Source organism: Dermochelys coriacea, chromosome 13 (assembly GCF_009764565.3).
Source record: "Dermochelys coriacea isolate rDerCor1 chromosome 13, rDerCor1.pri.v4, whole genome shotgun sequence".
Taxonomy (NCBI): Eukaryota; Metazoa; Chordata; order Testudines; family Dermochelyidae; genus Dermochelys; species Dermochelys coriacea.
Window position 1 is genome coordinate 41,034,285 of NC_050080.1, and position 27,378 is coordinate 41,061,662.

The 27,378-nt window shown below is 59.5% G+C and overlaps 3 protein-coding genes across 11 annotated transcripts; 2 read left to right on the top strand and 1 right to left on the bottom strand.

The window, feature by feature from the left end:
- The first annotated feature begins 432 nt into the window (after positions 1–432).
- On the top strand, positions 433–10,154 carry SALL2 (spalt like transcription factor 2). Of its 3 annotated transcripts, none has more exons than XM_038369689.2 (4): positions 433–652; positions 6,673–8,924; positions 9,081–9,480; positions 9,868–10,154. In XM_038369689.2, the coding sequence occupies exons 1-4, from the start codon at positions 445–447 to the stop codon at positions 9,951–9,953; spliced, it is 2,946 nt and encodes a 981-aa protein (XP_038225617.2). In that variant the 5' UTR covers positions 433–444; the 3' UTR covers positions 9,954–10,154. The 3 variants fall into 3 exon arrangements, with proteins under 3 accessions (XP_038225617.2, XP_038225618.1, XP_043351541.1); XM_038369690.2 differs by lacking the exon at positions 433–652 and adding an exon at positions 4,345–4,478; XM_043495606.1 differs by lacking the exon at positions 433–652 and adding an exon at positions 4,345–4,478 and having other exon boundaries at positions 6,673–9,480.
- A 4,613-nt stretch (positions 10,155–14,767) lies between these two features.
- METTL3 (methyltransferase 3, N6-adenosine-methyltransferase complex catalytic subunit) lies at positions 14,768–19,638 on the top strand. 4 transcript variants are annotated; one of them, XM_038369597.2, is made up of 11 exons: positions 14,768–14,979; positions 15,895–16,085; positions 16,400–16,798; positions 17,226–17,401; positions 17,689–17,905; positions 18,320–18,507; positions 18,814–18,852; positions 18,930–19,038; positions 19,122–19,187; positions 19,288–19,400; positions 19,477–19,638. In XM_038369597.2, exons 1-11 carry the CDS (start codon positions 14,886–14,888, stop codon positions 19,586–19,588), a joined length of 1,704 nt encoding a protein of 567 aa, XP_038225525.1. In that variant the 5' UTR covers positions 14,768–14,885; the 3' UTR covers positions 19,589–19,638. The 4 variants fall into 4 exon arrangements, with proteins under 4 accessions (XP_038225525.1, XP_038225527.1, XP_043351546.1 ...); XM_038369599.1 differs by lacking the exon at positions 14,768–14,979 and adding an exon at positions 15,109–15,215; XM_043495610.1 differs by lacking the exon at positions 14,768–14,979 and adding an exon at positions 15,389–15,703.
- TOX4 (TOX high mobility group box family member 4) lies at positions 19,495–27,375 on the bottom strand. Of its 4 annotated transcripts, none has more exons than XM_038369596.2 (9): positions 27,169–27,375; positions 24,430–24,498; positions 23,573–23,815; positions 23,060–23,317; positions 22,409–22,648; positions 22,180–22,251; positions 20,926–21,627; positions 20,238–20,401; positions 19,495–20,116 (listed from the first exon to the last, which is right to left on the bottom strand). In XM_038369596.2, the coding sequence occupies exons 1-9, from the start codon at positions 27,172–27,174 to the stop codon at positions 20,053–20,055; spliced, it is 1,818 nt and encodes a 605-aa protein (XP_038225524.1). In that variant the 5' UTR covers positions 27,175–27,375; the 3' UTR covers positions 19,495–20,052. The 4 variants fall into 4 exon arrangements, with proteins under 4 accessions (XP_038225524.1, XP_038225523.1, XP_043351544.1 ...); XM_038369595.2 differs by having other exon boundaries at positions 22,409–22,651; XM_043495609.1 differs by having other exon boundaries at positions 24,418–24,498; positions 27,169–27,300.
- Positions 27,376–27,378: the final 3 nt, after the last annotated feature.

Sequence of the window (27,378 nt, forward strand, 5' to 3'; positions counted from 1 at the left end):
GGTAAAAGGATGCTGCGTTTGCCCGAATTGGGGTATTAAGGCCAGTGCCGCGGTTCAATCCCAAGTCGCATCCTGCCAAGTTCTGCCTGCAGGTTCCCTGCCTAGGGGAGGCACCTTCACGTCCCATCCTAACCCCCGTTTCGGGGGTACAGCCCTGCCCGGAAAAATTAAAAACCCTCCGCCCCTACAGAGCGTGTAGCACCGCGAAGCAGTTGTTAAACTTCCCTCTGCCCCACCCCAGAGGCAGCTGCATCTCAGCCCCAGGCCAGGGCTCTCTGCAGAACCAGCCCCAGTGTCCTAGCTCTGGGCCAGGCCGGCCCGGGGTAACCAGCCACCCCACCCCGCGCCCGGACCCTGCCCGGCAGGAAGGGGTTAAGGAGCCTTCCCACCCCCAACCACAAAAGAGACCCGAATGACCGGCCAGAGTAGGACTTCGCCTTGCCAATGAGGGCGCAAAGGAGGGGGCGTGTCCTTGCTCCGGGGAGGGGGCAGAGACCCCGCCTGGGAGACTCCCGGTGCCCACTGGCTCCCGAGCCGAGCGGCAGCCCCAGGGGTGCCCGGCCCGGCGCCCCTGCGGGGATGTCTCGCCGCAAGCAGCGCAAACCGCAGCAGCTCATCTCAGACTGCGACGGGTCCACGGCCTCCGAGAACGGTGGGTGCCGGGGGGGGGGCTGGCAGGTGCTGCTCGCAGGGGACGGGGGAGTGGGCCTGGGGCCGGCAGGGGGGCCGGGCAGACGGGGCAAGGGGAGTTAGCAAACTAAGTGAAACTCTCCAAAGTCTCCAACACCCACGGGCTGTGCCCCTCCGCCCCTGCTCTGTCCTCCGGCACGCCATCGAGCTCTGTATCCCCCTGCACCCCTCATCTGTCCCCTGCACCCCGTCTAGCTCTGTATCCCCCTGCACCCCATCTGTCCCCTGCACCCCTCATCTGTCCCCTGCACCCAGTTTAGCTCTGTATCCCCATCTGTGCCCTGCACCCCATCTAGCTATGTATCCCAGTGCACCCCATCTGTCCCCTGCACCCCGTCTAGATCTGTATCCCCCTGCACCCCCTCATCTGTTCCCTGCATCCCGTCTAGCTCTGTATCCCCCTTCACCCCATCTGTCCCCTGCACCCCCTCATCTGTGCCCTGCACCCCATCTAGCTATGTATCCCAGTGCACCCCTCATCTGTCCCCTGCACCCCATCTAGCTATGTATTCCCCTGCACCCCTCATCTGTCCCCTGCACCCCGTCTAGCTCTGTATCCCCCTGCACTCCCTTCTGTCCCCTGCACCCCCTCATCTGTCCCCTGCACCCCATCTAGCTATGTATTCCCTGCTCCCCTCATCTGTACCCTGCACCACTCATCTGTGCCCTGTACCCCATCTAGCTATGTATCCCCTGCACCCCATCTGTCCCCTGCACCCCCTCATCTGTCTCCTGCACCCCATCTAGCTATGTATTCCCCTGTACCCCTCATCTGTCCTCTGCACCCCATCTAGTTCTGTATCCCCTGGCACCCCTTTCTGTCCACTGCACCCCCATCTGTCCCCTGCACCCTGTCTAGCTCTGTATCCCCCTGCACCCCATCTGTCCCCTTCACCCCTCATCTGTCCCCCTGCATCCCATCTAGCTCTGTATCCCCCTGCACCCCTCATCTGTACCCTGCACCCCTCATCTGTGCCCTGTACCCATTCTAGCTATGTAGCCCCCTGCACCCCTCATCTGTCCCCTGCACTCCATCTGTCCCCTGCACCCCTCATCTGTCCTCTGGCAACCCCTCATCTGTCCTTTGCACCCCATCTACCTATGTATCACCTGCACCACCTCATCTGTCCCCTGCACCCTTCATCTCTCTTCTGGCACCCCATCTAGCTATGTTTCAGAGTAGCAGCCGTGTTAGTCTGTATTTGCAAAAAGAAAAGGAGTACTTGTGGCACCTTAGAGACTAACAAATTTATTTGAGCATCTAGCTTTGTATCCCCTGCACCACCACATCTGTCATCTGCACCCCCTCATCTGTTCTCTGGCACCCCATCTAGCTATATATCCCCCTGCACATTTCATCTGTCCTCCACACACCGTCATCTCTCCCCTGCTCCCCCTCATCTGTCCTCCAGCACCTCATCTAGCTGTGTATGCCCTGCACCCCTCATTTGTCCCCTGAACCCCTCATCTATGTATCCCCTGCACCCCCTCACCTGTCCCCTGCCCCACCTCATCTGTCCCTCCCCACCCTTCATCTATGTATCCCTGTGCAGCCTTTCATCTTCTCCTGCACCCCCTCATCTGTCTCTGGTACCCCCTCATTGGTCCTTCAGCACCACATCTAGCAATGTATGCCCTGCACCCCTCATTTGTCTCCTGCACCCCTTATCTATGATCCCCTGCACCCCTCATCTGTCCCCCCATGCCTCCTCATCTGTCTATCCCCATGCAGCCCATCTATAGATCTGTCCTCTCCTACACGCTTTTCTACCTGTCCATCCATCCATCCACCCAGCCATCCCCATCCATCCGTCCATCCGTCCTTCTGTCTCTTCCCCACTCTGTGCAGCGCAGGTCCCCTCCCAGCCCCCTCGGGACCCTTTGTGCGGTTGCTAGGTAACCCTGTGAGCCCTGGAAATCTTCTCTTGTGTTGAGTTTGGGGTTTTTCTTCTTGGGACTTTGGCTGTGGCCGAGGGAGCCAGAGAAATGGGCCGGGGCTCCCTGGGAGGCAGCTGGTCAGAGCGAACATGCCCCCCAGTCCAGTGTCTGTCTGTCTGTCTGTTTGGTACCAAGCAGCAGGGCCCCACGGGCGTGAAGCCCCAGCTGTGTGTACACTGACCCCTGCTGCTCCAGAACCAGCGAGGCTGGATCCCGGGCTGGTGTAAACCTGCATGAGGGAAGCCACGCCACCTTGGGGGAATCTGTCCCCCAGCTTCTGGGTCACCAGGTTCTTCCTGCACCTGCTGGCTTGGCCTGTGGCAGTGCTTCAAGCCCTGGGGGTACACAGAGCTCTTCCAGGGGGTATCTTAACTTATCTAGAGATTGGCCTAGTTTTATTACAGGCTACAGAAAATGTGCTAGGGAAGTCAGAACAAAGGAGCATAGCGTACAGTGACTTGTTTATACCACTCTCTACACTAGACTCGGAAATGTCGGTACAATATTGATGTGCTGGTTGATTTATTGTATAATTATAGGGTAAAAGCATGGAAGTCGGCCATTGTTCAGTACTAGTGTGGCTGGGCCACTCTTCTATTTTCATGTCTGATGTTTAAGCACATAGTTTTTAAGAGAGGTGAAACTTGGGGTTACACAAGACAAAGGGGTACAGTCGTCTGGAAAGGTTGAGAGCCACTGGCCTAGGGGGGCTCCTTCCGCAACCCCACCTCCACCTGTCCCCCTGGGTGGCAGCTGCCCTGGGCATGGGGGAGGGCGGCTATGGGGGAGTATCAGGGAGCAGGGATCCCGGGACATCAGGAGGGGCAGGGACCCACAGCTGGGATCTACAGGGTGCAGGGACACCCCCACAGACACATGTATATGAGGGCGCAGGGACCCCTGTTGGATTTGAGGCACAGGAACCCCTGGCTGTGCTCGGGGACCCCCCGGGCATTGGGCGCAGGGATACCTGGCTTGACTCGGAGCTCGGGAACCCCCAGCTGGGCTCGGGGACCCCACGGCTGGATTCAAGGCACAGAGACTCCCCAGGCATCGGGGCACAGGGAACCATGGTTGTGCTCGGGGCACAGGGACCCCCGGGCATAGAGGCGCAAGGACCCCCAGTTGGTCACGGGGACCTCACAGCTGGATTCAGGGCACAGGGATCCCCGAGCATCGGGGTGCAAGGACCCCTGGCTGGGCTCGGGGACCCCACAGTTGGATTCAGGGTGCAGGAACCCCCCGGGCATCGGGGTGCAGGGACCCCCGGCTGCGCTCGGGGACCCCACAGCTGGATTCAGGGCACGGGGACCCCCGGGCATTGGGACGCAAGGACCCCCAGTTGGTCGCGGGGACCTCACAGCTGGATTCAGGGCACAGGGATCCCCGAGCATCGGGGCGCAGGGACCCCCGGCTGCGCTCGGGGACCCCACAGCTGGATTCAGGGCGCGGGGACCCCCGGGCATTGGGACGCAAGGACCCCCAGTTGGGCGCAGGGACCCCACAGCTCGATTCAGGGCGCAGGGGACCCCGGGCATCGGGGCGCAAGGACCCGGCTGGGCTCGGAGCTCGGGGACCCCCGGCTGGGCTCCACACGGAGCGGGCGCCCGTGCGTCGGGGCGCCCGCAGCGCTGGCCCCAGGCTCGCCGCCCCGGACTCCGGACACCAGAGGTCCCTGCAGCCCCGGCGGGTCGGATCCGCTCCGGCTCCTCCCTGCATCCGCCCCTCCTCCTGCTTCCTCCCCCCGCATCCTCCTTCTCCTCCGCCCGGAGCGCGCAGGCCCCGCGCCCGGACCGCCCCGCGCCCGCAACTCGAGCGCCCGGGGACACGGGTCATGGCGGAGCCCGCAGGTGCGGTACTATCCCTCGGCCCGCCCGCCTGGGACCGGTCCGGGGCCGCCGCCGCCGCCGCCGGGAGGGGGGAGCGGCTTGTCTGGCCTCTGTCCGTGCGTCCCCTGCACCTTTCTGTCTGTCTGTCCCCTGCACCTTTCTATCTGTTCCCTGCACCTTGTGTGTGTCTGTCTGTCCGTGCATCCCCTGCACCTTTCTGTCTGTCTGCTTGTCCCCTGCACCTTTCTGTCTGTCCCCTGCACCTTTCTGTCTGTCTGTCTGTGCGTCCCCTGCACCTTTCTATCTGTCCGCTGCACCTTGTGTGTGTCTGTCTGTCCGTGCATCCCCTGCACCTTTCTGTCTGTCCCCTGCATCTTTCTGTCTGTCTATCTGTCCGTGCGTCCCCTTCACCTTTCTGTCTGTCTGTCCTTGCGTCCCCTGCACCTTTCTGTCTGCTTGTCCCCTGCACCTTTCTGTCTGTCCCTTGCACCTTTCTGTCTGTCTGTCCATCCGTGCGTCCCATGCACCTTTCTATCTGTTCCCTGCACCTTGTGTGTGTCTGTCCGTCTGCTTGTTCCCTTCACCTTTCTGTCTGTCCCCTGCACCTTTCGCTCTGTCTGTCTGTCTCCTGCAGCTTTCGCTCTGTCTGTCTGTCTGTCTGTGCGTCCCCTGCACCTTTCTGTCTGTCCCCTGCACCTTGTGTGTGTCTGTCTGTCCGCCTGTCCCCTGCACCTTCCTGCCTGTCCCCTGCACCTTCTGTGTGTCTGTCTGTCCGTCCGTTCCCTGCACTTTCTGTTTGTCTGTCTGACCCCTGCAGCTTCTGTCCATCCGTCCTGTCCATGTGCCCCTGTCTGTCCATCCCTACCGCCCGTGCACCCTCTGTCTGTCTGTCTGTCTGTTCCCCAGCACCTTTCTGTCCGTCCGTGCGTCCCATGCACCTTTCTATCTGTCCCCTGCACCTTGTGTGTGTCTGTCCGTCTGCTTGTTCCCTGCACCTTTCTGTCTGTCCCCTGCATCTTTCGCTCTGTCTGTCTGTCTCCTGCAGCTTTCGCTCTGTCTGTCTGTCTGTCTGTGCGTCCCCTGCACCTTTCTGTCTGTCCCCTGCATCTTTCTGTCTGTCTATCTGTCCGTGCGTCCCCTTCACCTTTCTGTCTGTCTGTCCTTGCGTCCCCTGCACCTTTCTGTCTGCTTGTCCCCTGCACCTTTCTGTCTGTCCCTTGCACCTTTCTGTCTGTCTGTCCGTCCGTGCGTCCCATGCACCTTTCTATCTGTTCCCTGCACCTTGTGTGTGTCTGTCCGTCTGCTTGTTCCCTTCACTTTCTGTCTGTCCCCTGCACCTTTCGCTCTGTCTGTCTGTCTCCTGCAGCTTTCGCTCTGTCTGTCTGTCTGTGCGTCCCCTGCACCTTTCTGTCTGTCCCCTGCACCTTGTGTGTGTCTGTCTGTCCGCCTGTCCCCTGCACCTTCCTGCCTGTCCCCTGCACCTTCTGTGTGTCTGTCTGTCCGTCCGTTCCCTGCACTTTCTGTTTGTCTGTCTGACCCCTGCAGCTTCTGTCCATCCGTCCTGTCCATGTGCCCCTGTCTGTCCATCCCTACCGCCCGTGCACCCTCTGTCTGTCTGTCTGTCTGTCTGTTCCCCAGCACCTTTCTGTCTGTCCGTGCGTCCATCCCCTGCAGCCCTCTGTGTCTGTCTGTCTGTGCATGCATCCCCTGCACCTCTATCTGTCTGTCCCTCCCCTCTGCCTGTCTGTCCATATGTCTCATGTGTCCCAATGGGATTATTCCTGATTTACACCCTGGGAAAAGGAGAACCCTGCCCTGTCTCCCTCTCAGCCTGGGACCTGACCCCCCTCCTGGACTCTCTTGTGCCAGTGAGGGGTGGGGGTGCGTGGCATCAGGGGGTGCCATGCGGGGAAAGCCAGCTGGGCACTGTGTTCCAAGCGGGGAAGGGGGAGGACTGCATGGAGGGGACTGGGGGGAGGCAGCTCCCCAGCCCTTATGGAGCCTCGAGGGAAGCAGGCTCCTCTGCCCCCTATAGCTTTGGGGGGATGCAGGGACACCCCCTATAGATACGGGGGAAGTCTCAGGTTCCTGTATAGATATGGGAAATGTCTCTGGTTCCCCTAAGTTTTGGGGGAGTTGCAGAAGCTCTGGGGTGCAGGGGACTCCCTAGCATTGCCCCTCCAAGATCTGACCCTCTGTCTCTCTCTCTCCACAGGGGACACAGGTGACGAGGCAGCCCCGTCCTGCCCCACGGAGCTGGCTGCCCACCAGGACACCTGTCACCCCGACCAGCCCCCTCCCTCTTCCTCCTCCTCGGCCAATGGGCAAGACAGCGCTGGCTCTTCTTCCTCCTCCTCCTCCTCTTCCTCCTCAGAACCCCGGCCCGACAGCCCCCCGGGCATGGAGACAGAGACGGCTCCTCTGGCCAGCAACCCCTTGGCCCCGGACCCGCCCCCTCCTCCACCGCCACCGCCCCTGGCTCCGCCAGCTGCTCCCCCCCCCTCTGGGCACCTCAACATTCCCCTGATCCTGGAGGAGCTGCGGGTGCTCCAGCAGCGCCAGCTGCACCAGATGCAGATGACGGAGGAGATCTGCCGGCAGGTGCTGCTGCTGGGTTCCCTGGGGCAGTCAGCCCCCTCGGCCCCCGCCTCAGAGCCAGCCCCAGGAGCCTCCCACCAACCCAAGGCCCCCTTGCCTGTCTTCTCCATCAAGTCCGAGCCGGTGAGGACCCAGGTGTCGGGCTCCCCAGAGGTGCCCAAGCCCACCTTCTTCCACCTCTACCACCCCTTCCCTGGCAGCGCCAGGGGCCCCAAAGCAGAGCCCATCCTGGCCCCAGCGTTCCCTGCCACAGGGCTCCTGGCCGCTCAGTGTCTGGGGGCAGCACGGGGCCTGGAGCAGGCCACCTCTCCAGGGCTGTTGCGGCAGAAGAACGGGGCCGGGGGAGCCGAGCTGGGGCTGGAGGAGAAGCCGGGGGGTCGGCACAAGTGCCGCTTCTGCGCCAAGGTCTTCGGGAGCGACAGCGCCCTGCAGATCCACCTGCGCTCCCACACGGGCGAGCGCCCCTACAAGTGCAACGTCTGTGGCAACCGCTTCACCACCCGGGGCAACCTCAAAGTGCACTTCCACCGGCACCGGGAGAAGTACCCACATGTCCAGATGAACCCCCACCCAGTCCCTGAGCACCTCGACTACGTGCTGACCGGCACCGGGCTGCCTTATGGCATGTCCGTGCCACCCGAGAAGGCAGAGCCGGGCGAAGAAGCAGCGCCCCCCGAGCGCAAGGGGCTGAGCGCCACTGAGAGCCTGACACTGCTCTCGGGCACCGTGGCCGGGGGCACAGCCACCGCTCAGACCCTGCCCGTCTTCAACAAGCTGGTGCTGATGAAAGCGGCCGAGGGGCGGGGCAAGGGGGACGAGAACACCCCACCTGGGAGGGAAGCAGAAGGAGCCCGGGTGCCCCTGGGCAAGCTGCCCAGCTGGGCCCTGCTGGCCAACCACTTCAAGGCGGGCAGCACCGGCTTTCCCTTCCCCTATGTGCTGGAGCCGCTGGGAGCCTCCCCCTCGGAGACCTCCAAGCTGCAGCAGCTGGTGGAAAAGATCGACCGACAGGGGGCCTCGCCCGGAGCCGGCCCGGCGGCCCCCTCGGCCTCCTCGCCGCCCTCCTCTTCCTCCTCGGGGCCCAACCAGTGCGTGATCTGCCTGCGGGTGCTGAGCTGTCCCCGGGCACTGCGCCTCCACTACGGGCAGCATGGAGGGGAGCGGCCCTTCAAGTGCAAGGTGTGCGGCCGGGCCTTCTCCACCCGGGGCAACCTGCGAGCGCACTTCGTGGGCCACAAGGCCAGCCCGGCTGCCCGAGCCCAGAACTCCTGCCCCATCTGCCAGAAGAAGTTCACCAACGCCGTCAGCCTCCAGCAACACGTCCGCATGCACCTCGGGGGCCAGATCCCCAATGGAGCCCTGCTGCCCGAGCCTCCTGCTGCCCCGGGGGAGGGCCCCCGCCAGCCCGAGGTCCCCACCCCGCAGAGGGACGAGGAGGAGCTCTCGGAGGAGGAGGAGGAGGAAGAAGGCAGCGATGAGGACTCACTGGACAGCAGTACGGAGAAGGCCATGGCGGGCGAGGAGAGGGTGTCCAGCCCGGAGGAGGAAGCAGCCCCAGCTCATGCCAAGGAAGAGGAGGATGCTGGGAAGCCAGAGGTGGGGGGAGCAGCTGATCGCAGCACCTCGCCTCCTTTGGGAGGGAGCCCCCCACCCGCTGTGGAGGAAGAAGGGGACCCTAGCCCCCAGAAGGCGGAGGGAGGAGGAGACAGAGCACAGGAGGGAGAGGAGGAGGGGGCAGCAGGGACTGGAGCCGAAGAGCCACGGGCCAGCCAGGCCAAGGAGGGGGTGGCACTGGCCTGTGGGGTCTGCAAGGAGGGATTCCCTGACGGGGCAGCGCTGCGTAAGCACGCCCTGGCAGCCCACCACCAGGTAAGAGAACCCCTGCTCCTCACCCCCTATCCCCCAGACTGTCCCCTGCCTCTCTCTCTGCTCGAACCTTATCCATCTGCCCTTGCCTTTATCCAGGGCCCTCGGTCTCCCTTGAGATTGAATGGGCTCCCCTGTCTGTCTCTGTCCCTGTGGCAGGTTCCCCTGGGCAGCACAGCGTGGAGCTTTGGCACAGCACGGCGTGGCCGGCGTCTGGTCCCAGAGGCCCTAGCAGCACCGGGAGGCACAGCAAAGCTGCAGGAGTTCCTGGCGCGGGATGTGCCGGCCCAGCTGGTGGGGCCTCTGTCCTTCTGGAACCAGTATACGGCCTTCATCGCAGGGGGGGGCCTGACTGCCAAGACTTGCCGGGGCCCCCCCCATCACCGCTACCCCCTCCTCCTCCACTGCACCCCCTGTGCTTTTTGGCCCAGCCGCAGTGCCCAGCAAGGCAGCACCCCCCGAAGCCAAGGAGAAGCCAGCGGGAGGACCCCCAGCTGCAGGGGAGGCTGCCCCAGAGAGCCAAGGCAAGACAGAGAAGTAGCCTACAGGCCCTCAGCAGGTAACATCCCTCCTTCCCCAGGGAATAAAGAGAGGAGGAGCTTGACCCCAAAGTCCAGCCCAGCTGTGATGGGGGGCTGCCCCAGAGACACAGGGAATCCCCCCAGCCTTCCCAGCCATGGCACGGCTCTTTCCCCAGTTTAGCCACTTCTTGGGGGGGTGGGGAGCTGGGAGGGTGGTTGATGGAAAAGATGGGGGCCAGGGCAGACTAGGGGTCACTTGGGAGAGGGCTGGGGTAGGAGGTTGCTCAGTGGGATGGATTTGGGGTCAGAGGTCAGTCAGTAGTAGGGGTAGATGTCAGAGGTCATGCCATCAGTTTGGGGGTTGTGCGACCCCATTCTGCTCAGCAGTACTGCCCCCTAACCTCATCTCTCTTTCTCTCCTCCAGGGGGCGCCAGCCCTGGCGTGCTGCAAGAGGCACCAGCCCCCGCAAGGGGATCAGGCATCGGGGACATGGCCCCCACACAACTTTAGTGGCATTTTAGTCTTTTACTTTTACCGTAGCTCAGAGGGGACTGGGCGGGGGGCAGGACCCTGGCACAGGGATCGGGGCTCGTCCCAGCCACCCTGGACCCATAGTGAAGTGCCCTCTAGTGTAGAACAAAGGCCCAGCCGCTCTGGCAAGGGTCAGCGGGACTTTGTCTGCGTCCACCATTAAAGCAGTTTGACAAATCCCCAGAGACTCGGGTCTTATTCTTCCCAGGGACTGGATGCGGGGGGTGAGTAGGGAGATTCAGACGTTTTCTGCATCACGCACACATGGCAGGACTCATCCCTCCACCAGGGGGCAACAGGGAAACACACACCCACACAGAGCAGAGCTTGTCCCTTCCAGCAGGGGGCAGCAGGGACCCACAAACACACACATGGCAGGGCTGGTCCCCTCCAGCAGGGGTCAGCAGCAACATATACACACTTAGGTGGCCACATTAACTCCAGTTTTCAGAGTAGCAGCCGTGTCTCTAGTCTGTATGCGCAAAAAGAAAAGGAGGACTTGTGGCATCTTAGAGACTAACAAATGTATTTGAGCATAAGCTTTCATGAGCTACAGCTCACTTCATCGGATGCATTCAGTGGAAAATACAGTGGGGAGATTTATATACAGAGAGAACATGAAACAATGGGTGTTACCATACACACTGTAACCAGAGTGATCACTTAAGGTGAGCTATTACCAGCAGGAGAGCGGGGGGGTGGGGGGAACCTTTTGTAGTGATAATCAAGGTGGGCCATTTCCAGCAGTTGACAAGAACGTCTGAGGAACGGTGGGGGGGGAGAATAAACATGGGGAAATAGTTTTACTTTGTGTAATGACCTATCCACTCCCAGTCTCTATTCAAGCCTAAGTTAATTGATTCCAGTTTGCAAATTAATTCCAATTCAGCAGTCTCTTGTTGGAATCTGTTTTTGAAGTTTTTTTGTTGACGTATTGCCACTTTTAGGTCTGTAATTGAGTGACCAGAGAGATTGAAGTGTTCTCCAACTGGTTTTTGAATGTTATAATTCTTGACATCTGATTTGTGTCCATTTATTCTTTTACGTAGAGACTGTCCAGTTTGACCAATGTACATGGCAGAGGGGCATTGCTGGCACATGATGGCATACATCACATTGGTAGATGTGCAGGTGAACGAGCCTCTGATTGTGTGGCTGATGTGATTAGGCCCTATGATGGTGTCCCCTGAATAGATATGTGGACAGAGTTGGCAACGGGCTTTGTTGCACGGATAGGTTCCTGGATTAGTGGTTCTGTTGTGTGATGTGTGGTTGCTGGTGAGTATTTGCTTCAGGTTGGGGGGCTGTCTGTAAGCAAGGACTAGCCTGTCTCCCAGGATCTGTGACAGTGATGGGTCATCCTTCAGGATAGGTTGTAGATCCTTGATGAGGCGTTGGAGAGGTTTTAGTTGGGGGCTGAAGGTGATGGCTAGTGGCGTTCTGTTATTTTCTTTGTTGGGCCTGTCCTGTAGTAGGTGACTTCTGGGTACTCTTCTGGCTCTGTCAATCTGTTTCTTCACTTCAGCAGGTGGGTATTGTAGTTGTAGGAATGCATGATAGAGATCTTGTAGGTGTTTGTCTCTTTCTGAGGGGTTGGAGCAAATGAGGTTGTATCATAGAGCTTGGCTGTAGACAATGGATCGTGTGGTGTGATCTGGATGAAAGCTGGAGGCATGTAGGTAGGAATAGCGGTCAGTAGGTTTCAGGTATAGGGTGGTGTTTATGTGACCATCGCTTATTAGCACCGTAGTGTCCAGGAAGTGGATCTCTTGTGTGGACTGGTCCAGGCTGAGGTTGATGGTGGGATGGAAATTATTGAAATCCTGGTGGAATTCCTCAAGGGCTTCTTTTCCATGGGTCCAGATGATGAAGATGTCATCAATGTAGCGCAAGTAGAGTAGGGGCATTAGGGGACGAGAGCTGAGGAAGCGTTGTTCTAAGTCAACCATAAAAAGGTTGGCATACTGTGGGGCCATGCGGGTACCCATAGCAGTGCCGCTGATTTGAAGGTATACATTGTCCCCAAATGTGAAATAGTTATGGGTGAGGACAAAGTCACAAAGTTCAGCCACGAGGTTTGCCGTGACATTATCGGGGATACTGTTCCTGATGGCTTGTAGTCCATCTTTGTGTGGAATGTTGGTGTAGAGGCTTCTACATCCATAGTGGCCAGGATGGTGTTTTCAGGAAGATCACCAATGGATTGTAGTTTCCTCAGGAAGATAGCTGGAAGTGCTGATAGCATAGAGCCTGAGGAGGGAATCTACATAGCCAGACAATCCTGCTGACAGGGTGCCAATGCCTGAGATGATGGGGCATCCAGGATTTCCAGGTTTATGGATCTTGGGTAGCAGATAGAATACACCAGGTCGGGGTTCTAGGGGTGTGTCTGTGCGGATTTGTTCTTGTGCTTTTTCAGGGAGTTTCTTGAGCAAATGCTGTAGTTTCTTTTGGTAACTCAGTGGGATCAGAGGGTAATGGCTTGTAGAAAGTGGTGGTGGAGAGCTGCCTAGCAGCCTCTTGTTCATATTCTGACCTATTCATGATGACGACAGCACCTCCTTTGTCAGCCGTTTTGATTATGATGTCAGAGTTGTTTCTGAGGCTGTGGATGGCATTGTGTTCTGCACGGCTGAGGTTATGGGGCAAGTGATGCTGCTTTTCCACAATTTCAGTCCGTGCACTTCGGTGGAAGCACTCTATGTAGAAGTCCAGTCTGTTGTTTCGACCTTCAGGAGGAGTCCACCCAGAATCCTTCTTTTTGTAGTCTTGGTAGGAAGCTCTCTGTGGGTTAGTATGTTGTTCAGAGGTGTGTTGGAAATATTCCTTGAGTCGGAGGCGTCGAAAATAGGATTTTAGGTCACCACAGAACTGTATCATGTTCGTGGGGATGGAGGGGCAGCAGGAGAGGCCCCGAGATAGGACAGATTCTTCTGCTGGGCTAAGACTATAGTTGGATAGATTAACAATATTGCTGGGTGGATTAAGAGAACCACTGTTGTAGTAGTTTAAATAGTTTAGTGTCCTTTTTCTTTTGTAGAGAAGCAAAGTGTGTGTTGTAAATGGCTTGTCCAGTTTTTGTAAAATCCAGCCACGAGGAAGTTTGTGTGGAAGGTTGTTTTTTTATGAGAATATTCAGTTTTGAGAGCTCCTTCTTAATCTTTCCCTGTTTGCTGTAGAGGATGTTGATCAGGTGGTTCTGCAGTTTCTTTGAGAGCGTGTGGCACAAGCTGTCAGCATAGTCTGTGTGGTATGTAGATTGTACCTCCAGTGTGGTTAAGGAGCCAGGCCCATGTGGCTGGGGGCTGTAACACGCTCATGTTCTCTGTGGATTGACACCGGGGGGGGGCAGGAGGGGGGTGCACACACTCCACAGTGGATTACCAGTACTGCCTGTCTCCAGCCCTGCTCCCTGCATCACGGCTCCAGGCCGAGCTCTTTTCCCCTCCCCTGCCAGTTTCACATAATGTTGCTCAGCTGCTTAAGCCTGACCCAGGCAGAGCTGCTTGGGAGGCCTCTGGTGAGGGGAACGCCACCACTAATCCCCAGAGTCGTCCCCCCTTCCTTCTCCAGCTCAGCTGTTCTTCCCTCCCCTCCTACCTTGCCATCCCTGTTTCATTTTCCCTCCCTCCTGCATCTGCCAGCTCTTCCCGTCTCTCTCCAGCCCCCTCACCAAAACAGATTAGCTGCCCCCTCAGGCCAGGTGCCATGCTAAACTCAGGGGGAGGGAAGAGTTCTTTACCCCCAGGAGGGACCTAGGGCTAGAGTCAAGGACAGTGAGTCTGTGGCGGAACTAGGACTGGAACTCAGGCGTCCTGAATCCTAGGGTGTGAACTGCCTGGCAATCTGGCGCTCCCCTTTGCTCCACATGGGGCAAACACCCAGGGGTGTGTTTTCTGCTGCCCGAAACTCTTCTGCTGCCCTCCAGAGGTGCATGTTGAGGGGGTGATGTGCTTGGGGACACAAAGGGTCTGGAGGAATGGCAAATGTTATCCTTAAACCAGCCTAAAACACGCCAGAGAAAGGAGAAGCTGCAGCAGAAGAGGGAGCAGGGTTAGGCCTTCATCCCTGCCCAGAGCTGGTCACTATCACTGGGTCAGCCCCCAGGATCGGATCAGTGCCAGGTGCTCACTACCATGCTCCTTCGTTCCAGAACGGCCTCCCTAGTGCCTGCGAAAAGCAGTTCCCCCAGTCACCAGTGGGATGGGTTTTACGCCCAGGGGCCAGTGACCAAGATGGCTGCCTCCACAGGTCCACTGCATTGGCTTGGGCAAGGAATGCTCTGTTGGTCGCCACAGTTTAACAGTGAGATTGCCACGTCCTCTATTCACCACCTTGATGTGAGAGACCAATGGGGGGCTGCCACCTCAAATGGGGGCCAGACTCTAACATGGCTACAACCATTGCCCTGTGGGGCTGGTGTGGAGTCCCAAGTATAGCCAACAAGGGCCAAAGCCTTTGTGCCAGTAAGAAAGATGGCTATTATAAGGCGGCTAAGCGTCTCAGTGCCAATAAACAAGATGGCAACCAAGCCATCCCCAGTCAAAAATGGCCGCCGTGAGGCTTTAAAACCAAGATGGCCGTCGTTTGCCAGTAAATAAGATGGCCGCTTTTAAAAGAAAGATAACCAAGATGGCGGCTTTAAAAAAATACCCCTAACCAAGATGGCCGCTCTGTACACACACCCCCATAACCAAGATGGTCGTCGCTTGCCAGTATATATGATGGCCACGGCAGATTCGAGGTGTGGGCAAAAACCGGAAGTGCGCGCTCCTTATCTCAATCCCCCCGAGGCATTTCCGGTTACTGGTGTTGCGCGGCTCGGGTGAGCAGCAGCGGTCCACCCCGGTGTCCGGGGCTCCCTGAGCGGGGAAGGGCGGCGGGCCCGGAGACGCCGGGCCGGGCCGGACCATGTCGGACACGTGGAGCTCGATCCAGGCCCACAAGAAGCAGCTGGACTCGCTGCGGGAGCGGCTCCAGCGGCGGCGGAAACAGGATCCGCTGGGTGAGGGATTGGGGGGTAGTGGGGGTCAAAGGGCAGCGTGGGGCCATGTAGTTCAGGGGTCAAAGGGCACGTGGCAAATAGGGCATTGGTGATGCAAGGAGGTCAGGGGGCAAAGGACACGTGGGGGCAGGGGTGACACCAGCAGGATTCCTTGGGGGGGGGTGTCAGGGGTGTCGCAGGGTCAAAGGGCATGTGGCATGAGAGACTGGGGCCTAGAGAATACCAAGGGATCAGGGGTAACTAGGAGAGCCAACGGGCACAATGGACATGGGCGGCAGGCACAAGACTTGATGGGGACTGGGGTTTGGCTGGGGAAGTGGGGGCTTAGGGAGGTAGATGGTCGTGTGGGGGGGTGCAGGCTAGATCCCTTGGTTGTGAGATCCAGGGGCACTGTGGGGGTCAAAGGTCAGCAAGGCCATGACTGGATCAGATGGGCAGACGCAGGAGTACTGGGGCAGGGGGATTAGGAACCATGAGGCAGGGCCAGAGGGTGGCTGCAGCAGTGACAGAAGCAGGACCCCTGTGTTGGGGTTAGAAGTTAAAGGGCATTTTGGGTTCAAGTGGTCCCCAAAGGGCACTGGGGCATCAAGGTGCTGAGGATACAGGGGGTCAAGAATGCAGAAGGCATTGGGGGCCATGGGGCAGGAGAAGCCAGGGGGTTGGGGCACTAGGGGGGTCAACAGCAACTGCAGCAGAGACCGCAGCTGGATCCACTGGCACAGGGGGTGAGAGGCAGTGGGGAAGGGGGCAGGACTGATTGGCTGGAGCTGGGGGGAGAAGTTGCCTGTGGTGGTTGGGATTGGGGTGAGGTGGGGGATTTGGTGTTGTGGGCAGGTGCCAGGGCAGGAGGTGGAGAAGGGGGTGTCCCCTCTTGGTACTCAGACATCACCAGCCTCACCCCATCTCTCTCCCCAGACCTCAGGAACCCAGAGCTTGCATCACCCTTCCGCAGCGACAGCCCAGTGCCCGCAGCCCCCACACTCAGCACCGCAGCTAGAGAGCTGGCCACTGACCCTGAGCTAGAGAAGAAGCTGCTGCATCACCTCTCGGACCTGGGGCTGGCGCTGCCCACTGATGCCCTCTCCATCTGCTTGGCCATCTCCACAGTGAGACCCCGGTCCCTCCCTCTTGCTGCCAATCCGGGGCCCAGCCCATTCCCCTCCGCCACCCATCTATGTGAAAACACACCCGCCTTCCCCCAGCAACGCCTGCTCTGTTTCCTGTTTGGTGTTCCTTCGTTTCCTGGGTTGGCTGATCCTCTGACACGTGCCCCCCGCCCTCCCTCCAGTTTGACCATCCTGCCTCCCAATGCTGCACTCCATCTCTCCCCACATGGGGACCCTCTCTCCCCTGCCAGGCACTGGGGTGACCCCATCTCTCTTCACACTTGCCCCACCCCGTGACCCTGTCTGTCCCACAGCCGGAGGCCCCCATCACCCAGCACAGCGTGGAGAGCCTGCTGCAGAAGTTCGCAGCTCAGGAGCTGATCGAGGTGCGCCGGGGGCTGCTGCAGGATGACGAGGAGCAGCCCACTCTGATCACCTATGCTGACCATTCCAAGCTCTCCGCCATGATGGGCGCTGTGGCCGAGCAGAAAGGCCCCCCTGAACCAGGCAGCGCTGGGGGCCAGAAGCGCTGGGCGGAGCAGGATGCTGGGGGTGCCGTTCCTTCCCCAGCTGGTGCCACACCCTCTGCCTTGACCACCTTGGAGCTGGCCAAGGAGCCAGCCAAGAAGTCCCGGAAGCAGGCATCGGACCTGGACCTGGAGATCGAGAGCCTGCTGAGCCAGCAGTCCACCAAGGAGCAGCAGAGCAAGAAGGTACCAGCTGGACACCTGGATCCTAGCCTCAACACAGGCTGGGGGCCCAATGCTGGGATCTCTCTGTGGCTCTGGGAGGGGAGTGGGGTTTAGTGGGTTGGAGCAAACATGATCTCAACCCTGGCTTGGGGTGGGATCCTGAGACCTTTTTCTCTGGACCAATACAGTCTGTCTCCTTTCCACACCTCGTTAAAACATTCATTGGTACAGGCTTGTGTGACCATTTATGAACCCTTACCCAGTTTCCAGCAGTTGGGGAAGGTCTGCTAGACCCCAGTTATTCCCACAGGGAGGAGCAGGGTGGTGGGGAGGCTGGGAGTCAGGACTCCTGGGTTGTATCCCTGGCTCTGGGAGGGGACTGGGGTAGAGTGGGGGGAAGGGAACCCCGGATTCCTGGGTCCTTCTCACTGCTCTCCCACCACCCCAGGTGAGCCAGGAGATCCTGGAGCTGCTGAACACAACCACGGCCAAGGAGCAGTCAATCGTGGAGAAGTTCCGCTCGCGAGGCCGCGCCCAGGTACAGGAGTTCTGTGACTATGGCACCAAGGAGGAGTGTATGAAAGCCACAGATGCTGAGCGACCCTGCCGCAAACTGCACTTCAGGTGAGAGCCAGCCCTGGGGCTGGGAGCCAGGATGCTTGGGTTTTGTCCCTGGCTCGAGGAGGGGAGTGTGGTCTGGTGGGTTAGAGCCGGGGGCGTTGGGAGCTGGGACTCCTGGGTTCTCTCCCCAGATCCAGGAAGGAAGTGGGGGCTGGTGGGTTAGAGCTGGGAGCCAGGGTTCCTGGGTTCTGTCCCTGCCTCTGGGAGGGGAGTGGTCTAGTGGGGGGAACGGCAAGTCAGACACCTGGACTCCTGGGTTCGATGTCCCTCATTTCCCGCTCTCCCCACAGGCGCATCATTAACAAGCACACGGACGAGTCTCTGGGCGACTGCTCCTTCCTCAACACCTGCTTCCACATGGACACCTGCAAGTACGTCCACTACGAGATTGATGCCTGTGCCGACCTGGACACCCCTGGAGGGCGTGACCACAACGCTGGCCAGGAGCTGGTGCTGCCCCAGGCAGTGGGTGGGGACCCCAGCATCGACCGCCTCTTTCCACCGCAGGTATCACTGGCGGGTGGGAGGAATGTCTGGGTGAATCAAAGGGGGTGGGGGGGTTAGGCAAGAAGTGGTATCGGACAGCAGGGCTCTGGTCAGCGTTATGGGGGGTGGGGCTGTCAGATCTCTGGGAAAGGTTTGGTGGGGGGCTGTCGGGTCTCTGGGGAAGGGTTTGGGGTGACGGGGGCTCTGGGCAGTGTTATGGGGATGGGGCTATTGGGTCTTTGGGCAGCATTACAGGGGTGGGGCTCTCGGGTCTCTGGAGAGGGGCACATAGCCTGGCAAGCTGTGGGATGGGGAGGCTCTGGCGGTCCCAGTGTGGGGTGGAGGCTCCCTGCTGCACCATCAGCAGCCGGAGACTGTTCTCCTTGGGGATGGGGAGTTTTGGTTTCTCTCTGACACCTCCCCCCACCCCCGCAGTGGATCTGCTGCGACATCCGCTATCTGGACGTCAGCATCCTGGGCAAGTTCGCGGTGGTCATGGCTGACCCGCCTTGGGACATCCACATGGAGCTGCCTTACGGCACCCTGACCGATGATGAGATGCGGCGCCTCAACATCCCCGTCCTGCAGGACGAAGGGTTCCTCTTCCTCTGGGTCACTGGCCGGTATGGGGGGGGCAGGGAAGGGGATTGAGCCTCTGGCTCCCCAGCTGGTATCGGGGGTGGGGGGCTTGAGCCTCTGGGTCACCAGCCAGTACGGGTGGGGCACGCAGCAGAGGCTCGGGGTCACAAACTGGTAGCGGTTGGGGGAGGAGGTGGGTGAGCCTGCTACGGGTCCTGGGGTGGGTCAGGCTGCAGGACAGGCAGTGTGTGGTCACTGTGGGGTGTGGCAATGGGGGGGGGGGTCTAGGCTAGGTTGAAAGGGTACCTGGATCCGTTCAGCATCTCACCCCCGCCCTGCTCTCCCCGCAGGGCCATGGAGCTGGGACGCGAGTGCCTCAATCTCTGGGGGTGAGTGTCTGTCTCCCTCACCCCCATACCCCTACTCCCTCTCGCTCAGCCCCTAACCCCCTCTCCTTCTGCCCCAGGTATGAGCGGGTGGACGAGATCATCTGGGTGAAAACCAACCAGCTTCAGCGAATCATTCGCACGGGGCGGACAGGGCACTGGCTGAACCATGGCAAGGAGCACTGCCTGGTATGGGGGGAGCACTGCCTTGGCCGAGGTAATATGGGGCGGTCTCCCCAGCACCTTGCTCAGCGTCTCTCTCTCCTGTACAGGTGGGGGTCAAGGGGAACCCCCAAGGCTTCAACCGGGGCCTGGACTGCGACGTCATCGTAGCCGAGGTGAGTTCAGCTCCTCCACACACTCTGGCCCCCCTGCTGGGAGTGGCCAGGGCTCTTTCCCTGCTCCCCACAGCTTCCCCATGGCCACCACCTCTTGCAGGTCCGTTCCACCAGTCACAAGCCGGATGAGATCTACGGCATGATCGAGCGCCTCTCTCCTGGCACTCGCAAGATCGAGCTGTTTGGCCGCCCTCATAATGTGCAGCCCAACTGGTGAGTGTTCCCCCCACCCCCACCCCAGACACTAGAAACCCCCACCCCCTCTAACCCTGCCCTCTCTCTTTGCCAGGATCACCCTGGGCAACCAGCTAGATGGCATCCACCTCCTGGACCCTGACGTGGTGGCCCAGTTCAAGCAGCGCTACCCAGACGGGATCATCTCCAAGCCCAAGAACATGTAGGGAATGGGAGGGGACAGGGGGCTATTTCATAATAAAACAAGAAAACTGGTGCTGGGCCTCGCTCTCTGGGACTGGTGGCAGCTGCTGGCGCTGGACACAGGCAGCCCCCCCAGAGCCCATTCTGCTCCCAACTCCTGGCTGAAGGCGACCCAGGCCAGGGAACAGGGGGTGATGATGGGGGCCAGGCCAGCAGCTAGCCTGTCCCCCGGACCCTTTCCCCAATAAGCAGTTCACAAAGCTCCAGCCCCTCCCACTTTAATCAGCTCCAGAGGCATGGCCTGTAGAAAGAGCAAAGTCTGTGCCATCCCTGTGCCTGCACCCCACCTCCTGCCCACCCCTAGGGGACATTGTTCCCCATGGTCCCCTGCAGTGTCTGTGCTGGGCTCGCCCGCTGTCCTGCAGTATCTGTGCCAGGCACTGCCCCACACTCTGAATGGGAGCACTCTGCACCCCTGCCGTGCCGGTCACTTCACAAACACCACACTGTTGTTGGAGTTACGGGAAGCCAGCCACGCTAGGAACACGTCCCTGCAAAGGGAGACAGAGCGAGTGTGAGTGTCAGCAGGCTGGAGAGGCTCCCAGGTCCCTGCCACCTGCACGAGGACAGAGGGGAGGAGAAGGTTGGGGAGGCACAGCCCACCCCCCTCACCTGCAGTGCTTGACAACGCACTCGCTGCTGCAGTACTCATTGTCCCAGTCACTGCTGCTGACAGGTGGGTTGTCGCAGCCAGAGCGCACGCAGCGGGGCCGGGGTGACAGCCCCATGGGCGACTCCGACACCAGCTCCACGTCCATCTGCGTCGGGGACTCCACCTGGGCATGGGGGGGGGGGCGGAAAGAGACGGTCACTGGCTGTGGTGCGAGGCCCCAGGGCTTCTGCCCAAATCACGCCCACCCCCCCACCCCCAGGCCAGTCCTGCCTCAACCCTCCACGACTTCACGCACCCGATCTCTCACCCCTCTGCAACCCCACATGTGCCCCCACAGCATCCCTCCAGACCCCCTGCACCTATCCTATCCCTCCTATCAGCCCTCCACAACCCCACACATCTCCTCAGACCCCTTGCACCCAGCCTATCCCCCCCTGCACCCAGCCTGTCCCCACACATCACCTCTCCATGACCCACAGAGAACCCCTGGGTCATTTATACCCCTCCAGTCTACCCCATCCCATGGCCTCTCCGAGACCCCTCAGCACTGAATGGGCTGGGTCTTGGCCCTGCCAGCCCTCCCATCGACCACGGGGCAGGGCAGACGTACAAGGACACAGGAGGCACCGTGTCTCCGCCCAGCCCTCCCCACTCCTAGGAGCAGGGCCCCCGTTCCCTCCCCCTCACCTCAGGCACCACGTCAGCCGTGATCATCTCCACGGGCTCCGGGGAGCCCTGGGGCTCTGGGCTGGGCCGCTCAGGACTGGCCTCCTCGGGCTGCAGGGTGACAGGCTGGATCTGCAGGGCTGGCGGAGGCAGGATCTTGATCTGTAGGGGCGGGGGCTGCTGCTGCAGGTGGAGCCGCACCTTCTGCTGCAGGGCAGGCTGCTGCATGGCCTGCAGGGGCGGGGGGGGCTGCAGGACAGCGACCTGCTGGGCAGGGGGCTGGGGCGGGGGCATCTGCTGCAGGGGCGGGGGCTGGAGCCGGGGCAGCTGCATGGAGGAGGCAGCGGCTGCAGCAGCGGCTGCAGCCTGCAGCACAGAGCGGGTAACTATCTGGGTGGCACCCGTGCCCAGCTGCAGCCCCCTGGAGGTGACGGAGGTGACAGGGATGACAGTGACCACACCTCCCTGCGAGGACACAGCCAGCGATGAGGGCAGCATCTGCTTGGGGATGATGATCTTGGTGAAGCTGGGCTGGGCTGGCGGCGGAGAGCAGAGGTTCCCGGCACTGGGTGCTGGCTGGGGGGCAGCCGGTGGGGACTCCAGAACTGGGGAGGGGGCAGGGGGTGTGGGGGCTGGCGAGGGCGGCGCGGGGGCTGGAGCTGGCTGGGGAGCTGCTGGGGGCGGCACTGGGTTCAGGTCCAGCTCCGCCGTCTCGGCTGCTGTCTGCAGAGAGGGAGAGGGAAGATTAGCCAAAGAGTGGAGAAAGCAGGGAAGTGGGGGGGACTCTGAATCATTCAGGGCTGCCCCCTTCTCCCTGCGGCAACCCAGGGGAGAACAGACTAGCAGGAGCCTCCTAGGGGGTGGGAGTGAAGCAGGGACCTTCCAAGAACTTGTTACAGTTTTGCTGAATTCCCTGAGCCGTTTTCTTTGACCCACTCCCTCCTCCTCCATCTCCACCTCGTTCCACATTGCTCCTCATCCAGCCCCCTCTGTCCGCTGAGCCCAGACCGCCTTCAGAACTGCAGGGCACAGAGCAGCTGCTTGCTGCCAGCCCCTGCCCTCGGCCTGAGACTATACATACAGTGCCAAGTGCAGTGGGTCCCCATGCCGGCTGGCCCTTTGCACTACCCGGGCACACCTGATAAGGGACGGACAGCAACATGGAGCCAGTGTGTCCTGCTGAGGGGCTGCAAAGGGACTCGGCAGGGGAGAAGGGAGCAGACCAGGCCAGCTGTGGCAGGGGGATGGGGGGCCTGGCCCCCTTATCTGACACACCTGGATAGCCCGATAAGCCGCCAGTGCCTTCAGATACTCCTTCTTCGCCGCCTCCGTCTTCCTCTTGTAAACCTGGCAAGGAAGGACAGGGAGTGAGCAGCAAGGCCCACCCCACCACCCTGCTCCTAGCCCGGCCCACCCCCACTCCTCACCTGCCTGTGCTCTTCCCCCCAGACCCTCACGGCCCTCCCCACCGCAGTCCCCACAGTCCCCCCCATGCCACCCCCACCTGTTTCTGCTCCTCGCCGAGGCTGTCCCACATGGAGGCCACGATCTTGGAGACCTCCCCGAAGGTGGCGTTGGGGTTCTGGCCCTTGATGGCAGCCTGTGTGTCACGGAAGAACAGGGCATAGGCTGAGACCGGCTTCTGCGGCTCATTCGGGTCCTTCTTCTTCTTCTGCTTCTTGGCGGGCTTCTGCTTCCGCCCCGCATCCAGCACCACCGGTGCTGCCTTCTGGGCCGGCACCTGCTGCTGGAGACAGGCATCACATTCAGCAGCACGCAAGTGGGAGCCAAAAGGCCAGGAGCTGTGGGCCCCAGCAGAACCTGTGGGGGAGGGAGCGAGAGGCCGTGGCAGAGCCCGTGGGGTAGGGAGCGAGGGGCAAGCAGGAGGGCTGGGCACTGACAGAGCCAGGTGGGGGGGAAGGGGGCAGGAGGGCAGGAGAGAGTACCAGACACTGGCACAGCTCCGTGTGTGTGTGTGTGTGTGTGTGTGCCAGGATGGAGGGCGCCATCAGAGCATGGCAGGGGGTGGGAGAGGCAGGTGGCTGGGAGCACCGGCCTGCAGCAGAGCCCATGGGGGGAGGGAGGGAGACAGACACAAGGGGCGCCAGCACTGCCCGTGGGGGGGGCACAGCCCAGGGCACCAGCAGCATCTCACCCGTCTGAACTCCTCAGGTTCGTCTTCCTGCAGGGAGCTGGTGGGCGAGGGCGTGGTGGAGAGCCGCTCCTCAGGTGACTGGGCAGCAGGCGGCAGGATGGAGCTGCCCCCCAGGCTCAGGCCCAGCTGGGAGCTCAGCTCAGATTGGTCAATGGTCGTCAGCTGGCCATGGCCCATCAGTGCCCCAGGGCTCATGGGCACGTCTATCGTGACAGGCGGGTTGGTGCTATACTGGGTGCCCATAGAGTGATCCAGGTCCTGGTGGGGGGCAGACACAAAGCTGAGGGGCCAGCGCTGGGGGGAACTGCCCCTCCCCCGATGCAGGCCCAGCAGCACCAGCCCCCTGCAATACCCCAGCCTGCTGCTAGAGGGCACCAGCCCTGGTCCTCCCAGCACGTACATCCCAAGCCAGCCCCTAGGGGGCCCAGGCTCCTCCACACCCCACAGCCAGGCACTACAGGGCAGCGCCTTGCAAAGCAACCCACCCTCCCCTGCCCAGCCCCAGCCCCTCACCATGGCCAGCCCCCCCGTCAGGAGCCCGCCGCCCTGCTCCATGAGGCTGTGGTTCATGCCCACGGGCATGTCAAGGGCCTGCACGCCATACTGGGTGGAGAAGCCGGTGTCCGGCGCGCTGCTGGGGTCCCCCAGGTCATCGAAGTGCCCCACCACGTCTGAGACAGCTAGCGAGGGATCGGCATCCAGGGAGATGGGCGGGATCTCAAACTCCTCATCCCCCAGGCTGGGGGTGTGGAACGTCTACAGAGAGGTTGGAGACTTGAACTCGGTGCCCCAGTGCCCCCCTGCCCCCTCCCCCGGCCAGGGCCCAGCCCCCATCACCCTGGTGCCCCCCTACCCCCTCCCCCGACCAGGGCCCAGCCCCCATCTCCCTGGTGTCCCTCACTACCCGTCCCCCGGCCAGGGCCCAGCTCCATCACTCTGCTGCCCCATAGTGATCCAGAGGATCTGTGCCACACCCCATCTTTTAAACCATCCCTCGGAGGAGTCCCTTCAGTGAAACAGACCCCCCCGGGGTCCCACCAGAATCAGCCACATGGCTCCACGACCAAGCCTCTGGGCTCCAGCCCCCCTGCTTCACCCCAGCAAATCCCCAGCCTCTTCCAACCCGAGCTAGACCCAGCCTGGCCAGGTTCACACTGAGAAGCATGGGGACGTGGTCCACTCTGGCTGAGCCACAGCTCCTTCTTGCAATGCTGCTGAAGGAACCGTCTTGGTTTCCTCTCTCTGCCTCTCCTAGTCACTCATTCCCAGGTGAGCCTGGGTCTCCCAGTTCCAGCCTCCGTCCATGTGCCTCCTCCCACAGACCCTGCTCTGCTCAGCTCCCACCCCAAATCCATCACCCGTTTTCTCACCTCCGCCCCCGACAGGAAGGGATGGGCTGTACCCGTGATGGCCAGGTAATTGTCGTTTCCTCCAGGGAACTACGGGGGAGAGAAGAGATGTGGGCTGGTGAGGGAGGGGGAGCAGAGCAGCCTGTGTCTTCGATCTCTATGCAAACCCCAGCCCACGTACCCTCGCTATGGCAGTCAGCCCTGTACATGGGGTGACTGGCACCCAGTCCAGGCAGCAACGAGGGGCAAATACCTGCCCTTGCCATCTGCAGCCGGGCCTTTCGAAGGAGTCCCGGGGGTGTTAATGGGGCTTTCCAGTAAGACACAGGCAACCATGCCAACCTCACCTGCATACACCAGAACCTGGCCCTGGAAGCTGGGCTAGGCACATTCCACGTTGGAAATCAGGCACCATTTTGGGGTTTTTTTGTTTGTTTTTTTTAAACAATGAGGGTAATTAACCACTAGAACAAACTCCCAAGGGAGGTGGTAGAATCTCCATCTCATGAGGGCTTCAGAGACAGCCCGGAGACCTTCCAGCAGGAACTGCGAAGAATTGTCTGGTCTGTGATACACAGGGTCCCTGCTGGCCTTAAAATCAATTAAAAGTGCCAGGGATTTACTTTGAACCATTTTCCAAACCAATTCAGTTACCCCAGTGCTGAGCCTTATAGAGATGCCCTCCTTATGAATTAAAGCAGGTACATTTCAGTTTGGGGCCACCCGAAATAACCAGTTAACCAACTCAAAATAAACTGGCTTTAATGGGAGATAAGGCCATCCACATGTTTCTGTTCTGGTTTAACTGAATTTAAACCAATCTGTGGAAGTGGAAAAAGAGATAAAGGGAATTTGAATGCAGACATCTTAGTTTCTTAGGAATAGAGCAAGAGTCAGGCTAACTCTAAATGCGAGACTTTAAGGTAGGGCCTGGGAGAGTGGAAAAACTGTGAGAGATGCTATTTTGACCTTGTGTTAGATAAGAATGGAATGCAGACTGCAGCAGGAACTGCTGAGAAAAGTAAGATATCAGGAAGGAATATGTATAAACAAGACATATTGATCATTATTGAATGCAACAAAAGGTATAAATGCCTTAATTGTTTATCAGGCGGAGACCTGCCTAGGAAGGGGAAATCTCTGTCCCTGTGCACTCTCCCCCTTGCAATTGCTTGAGAATAAACTGTCTCTGACTTGTTGCAAACAACCGAAGAATGAAGACTGTGTTTTCTTCCTCAATTCTCTTAAACTAGCACAACAAGCCGCCAGGCTACATACTGGCTTCAAAGGTTTTAGCATTTATCTAGGTTTGAAAATTAATCCAGACTGAGGCAGGGAGAATTTAAACTACAAGTTACTCCAAATGTATTAACTCCCTGCTTTGTCACAGACTCCCTGTGGAACCTGAGGCAAGTCACTAAGGGTCTGTCTAAATGGGACACTCAGAAAAGTTAATCTAATTTAACTACAAGTGTGAATTTAAAGTGGATTTGCTAAACTGCACACAACTCCTGTGTGGATAGTCTTATACAAGTAGTCCTAATTCACTTTAATTAACTTCCAAGTGAGTTAGGTTAAATTGAATTGAGGCCACTTTAATTCTGAATAAGAGCAAGCATCTTCATATGTATTTAATGTGGTTTAACTAATCCATTTTAAATGAATTCACATTAATTTTTCTGAGTGTCCCATGCAGGCAGAGGAGCCCTGAGCCTCTCTGCCTTAGTTCCCCGTCTGTACAGAGGGCCTAATAGCACTGCGCTGCCTCTCAGGAGCACTGGGAGAAGAAATACATTCAAGATTGTCAGGCACTCAGATACTCTGGAGACAGGAAGCCAAAAGAAGTACTTTAGCTTGTTCCTGTTTAGCTGAATCCACTTTCTTGCAGGGCTATTCCTGAACAAGTCCATGCGCAGACAAGCCCACAGCCTGCAGTTTAACCCATGTAAGCTGAGCTAAAGCAAAGCCCTGGTCTAAAAGGTTTAGGAGCAGAGCTATGTCTGTTACGGGTGTGACATTTATGCAAGAAAAACCCCCACAGGAGCCTCAGTGAAACTGATATAAAAGATATGCTAGGAGAGCTTGTTTCACTTCCCCAGCACAAACATTTTATACCAGCAGAGCTATCTCTACACTGGGTGAGGGGTTTGCTGCCTTAACGCTGCTGACATGGCCAAGACACCACCATGTTTAAGTGTTGACAAGACCTGGCTCACAGCCTTTTTGTGCTTCTAAAGTGGCCTAGGGATCTGGGATTTCAGCCTGACCCACAGGCAAAGATCTCTTTGAGGATGGGATTTTACACAGGTTCAGTCAAAGTGATGTGAGTTCGCGAGTGCTCAGGTGGGCAGGTAAGTTTACAGGTGCGAATCGAACTGCCTGAACCAGTTTCACGCCAGCGGGAGGCAGGTATCAGTCACAATCCAGCCCCTTCATTACTTTGATGTAAGGTCTCATCTACACTAGCACGGGTGCGCTGACAGAGCCGGACATCAGTGCAGCTCTGCTGCCAACATGCCCTAATGGAGACACGCCTGATGCCAGCCCAAGAGAAATAGCATCAGAACAGGACACAGCTCAGGCCAGGTCCCAGAGCCACCTCCCCAGCCCCTGAAGGCCCCAGCCACATCCCTGCCCCCCAGCTCCCTGCAATCACCCCCCTGCCACCTCCCCAGCCCCTCAAGGCCGCAGCCACCTCCCTGCTCCCTGCAACCCCCCCGCCCTGCCTCCCAACCCAACCTCCTCCTCAGCCCCCCTCACCTCCATGGTCCCAGCCGCCGCCACCGCCTGCGAGTCTGTAAGCGACACTCCCACCCCCCACCCCGAGCCCTCTCCCGGAGCCGGAAATCGCCACCCTCCTCTGCTCCCAGCAGCACGGTACTCCCCCCGCCACCGCTGTTTGGCGTCACTTCCGGTGTAAACCCCAAGCCCTCCCGTAGAGCTGGGAGTGGAGACGCGCGGCCGGCCAAA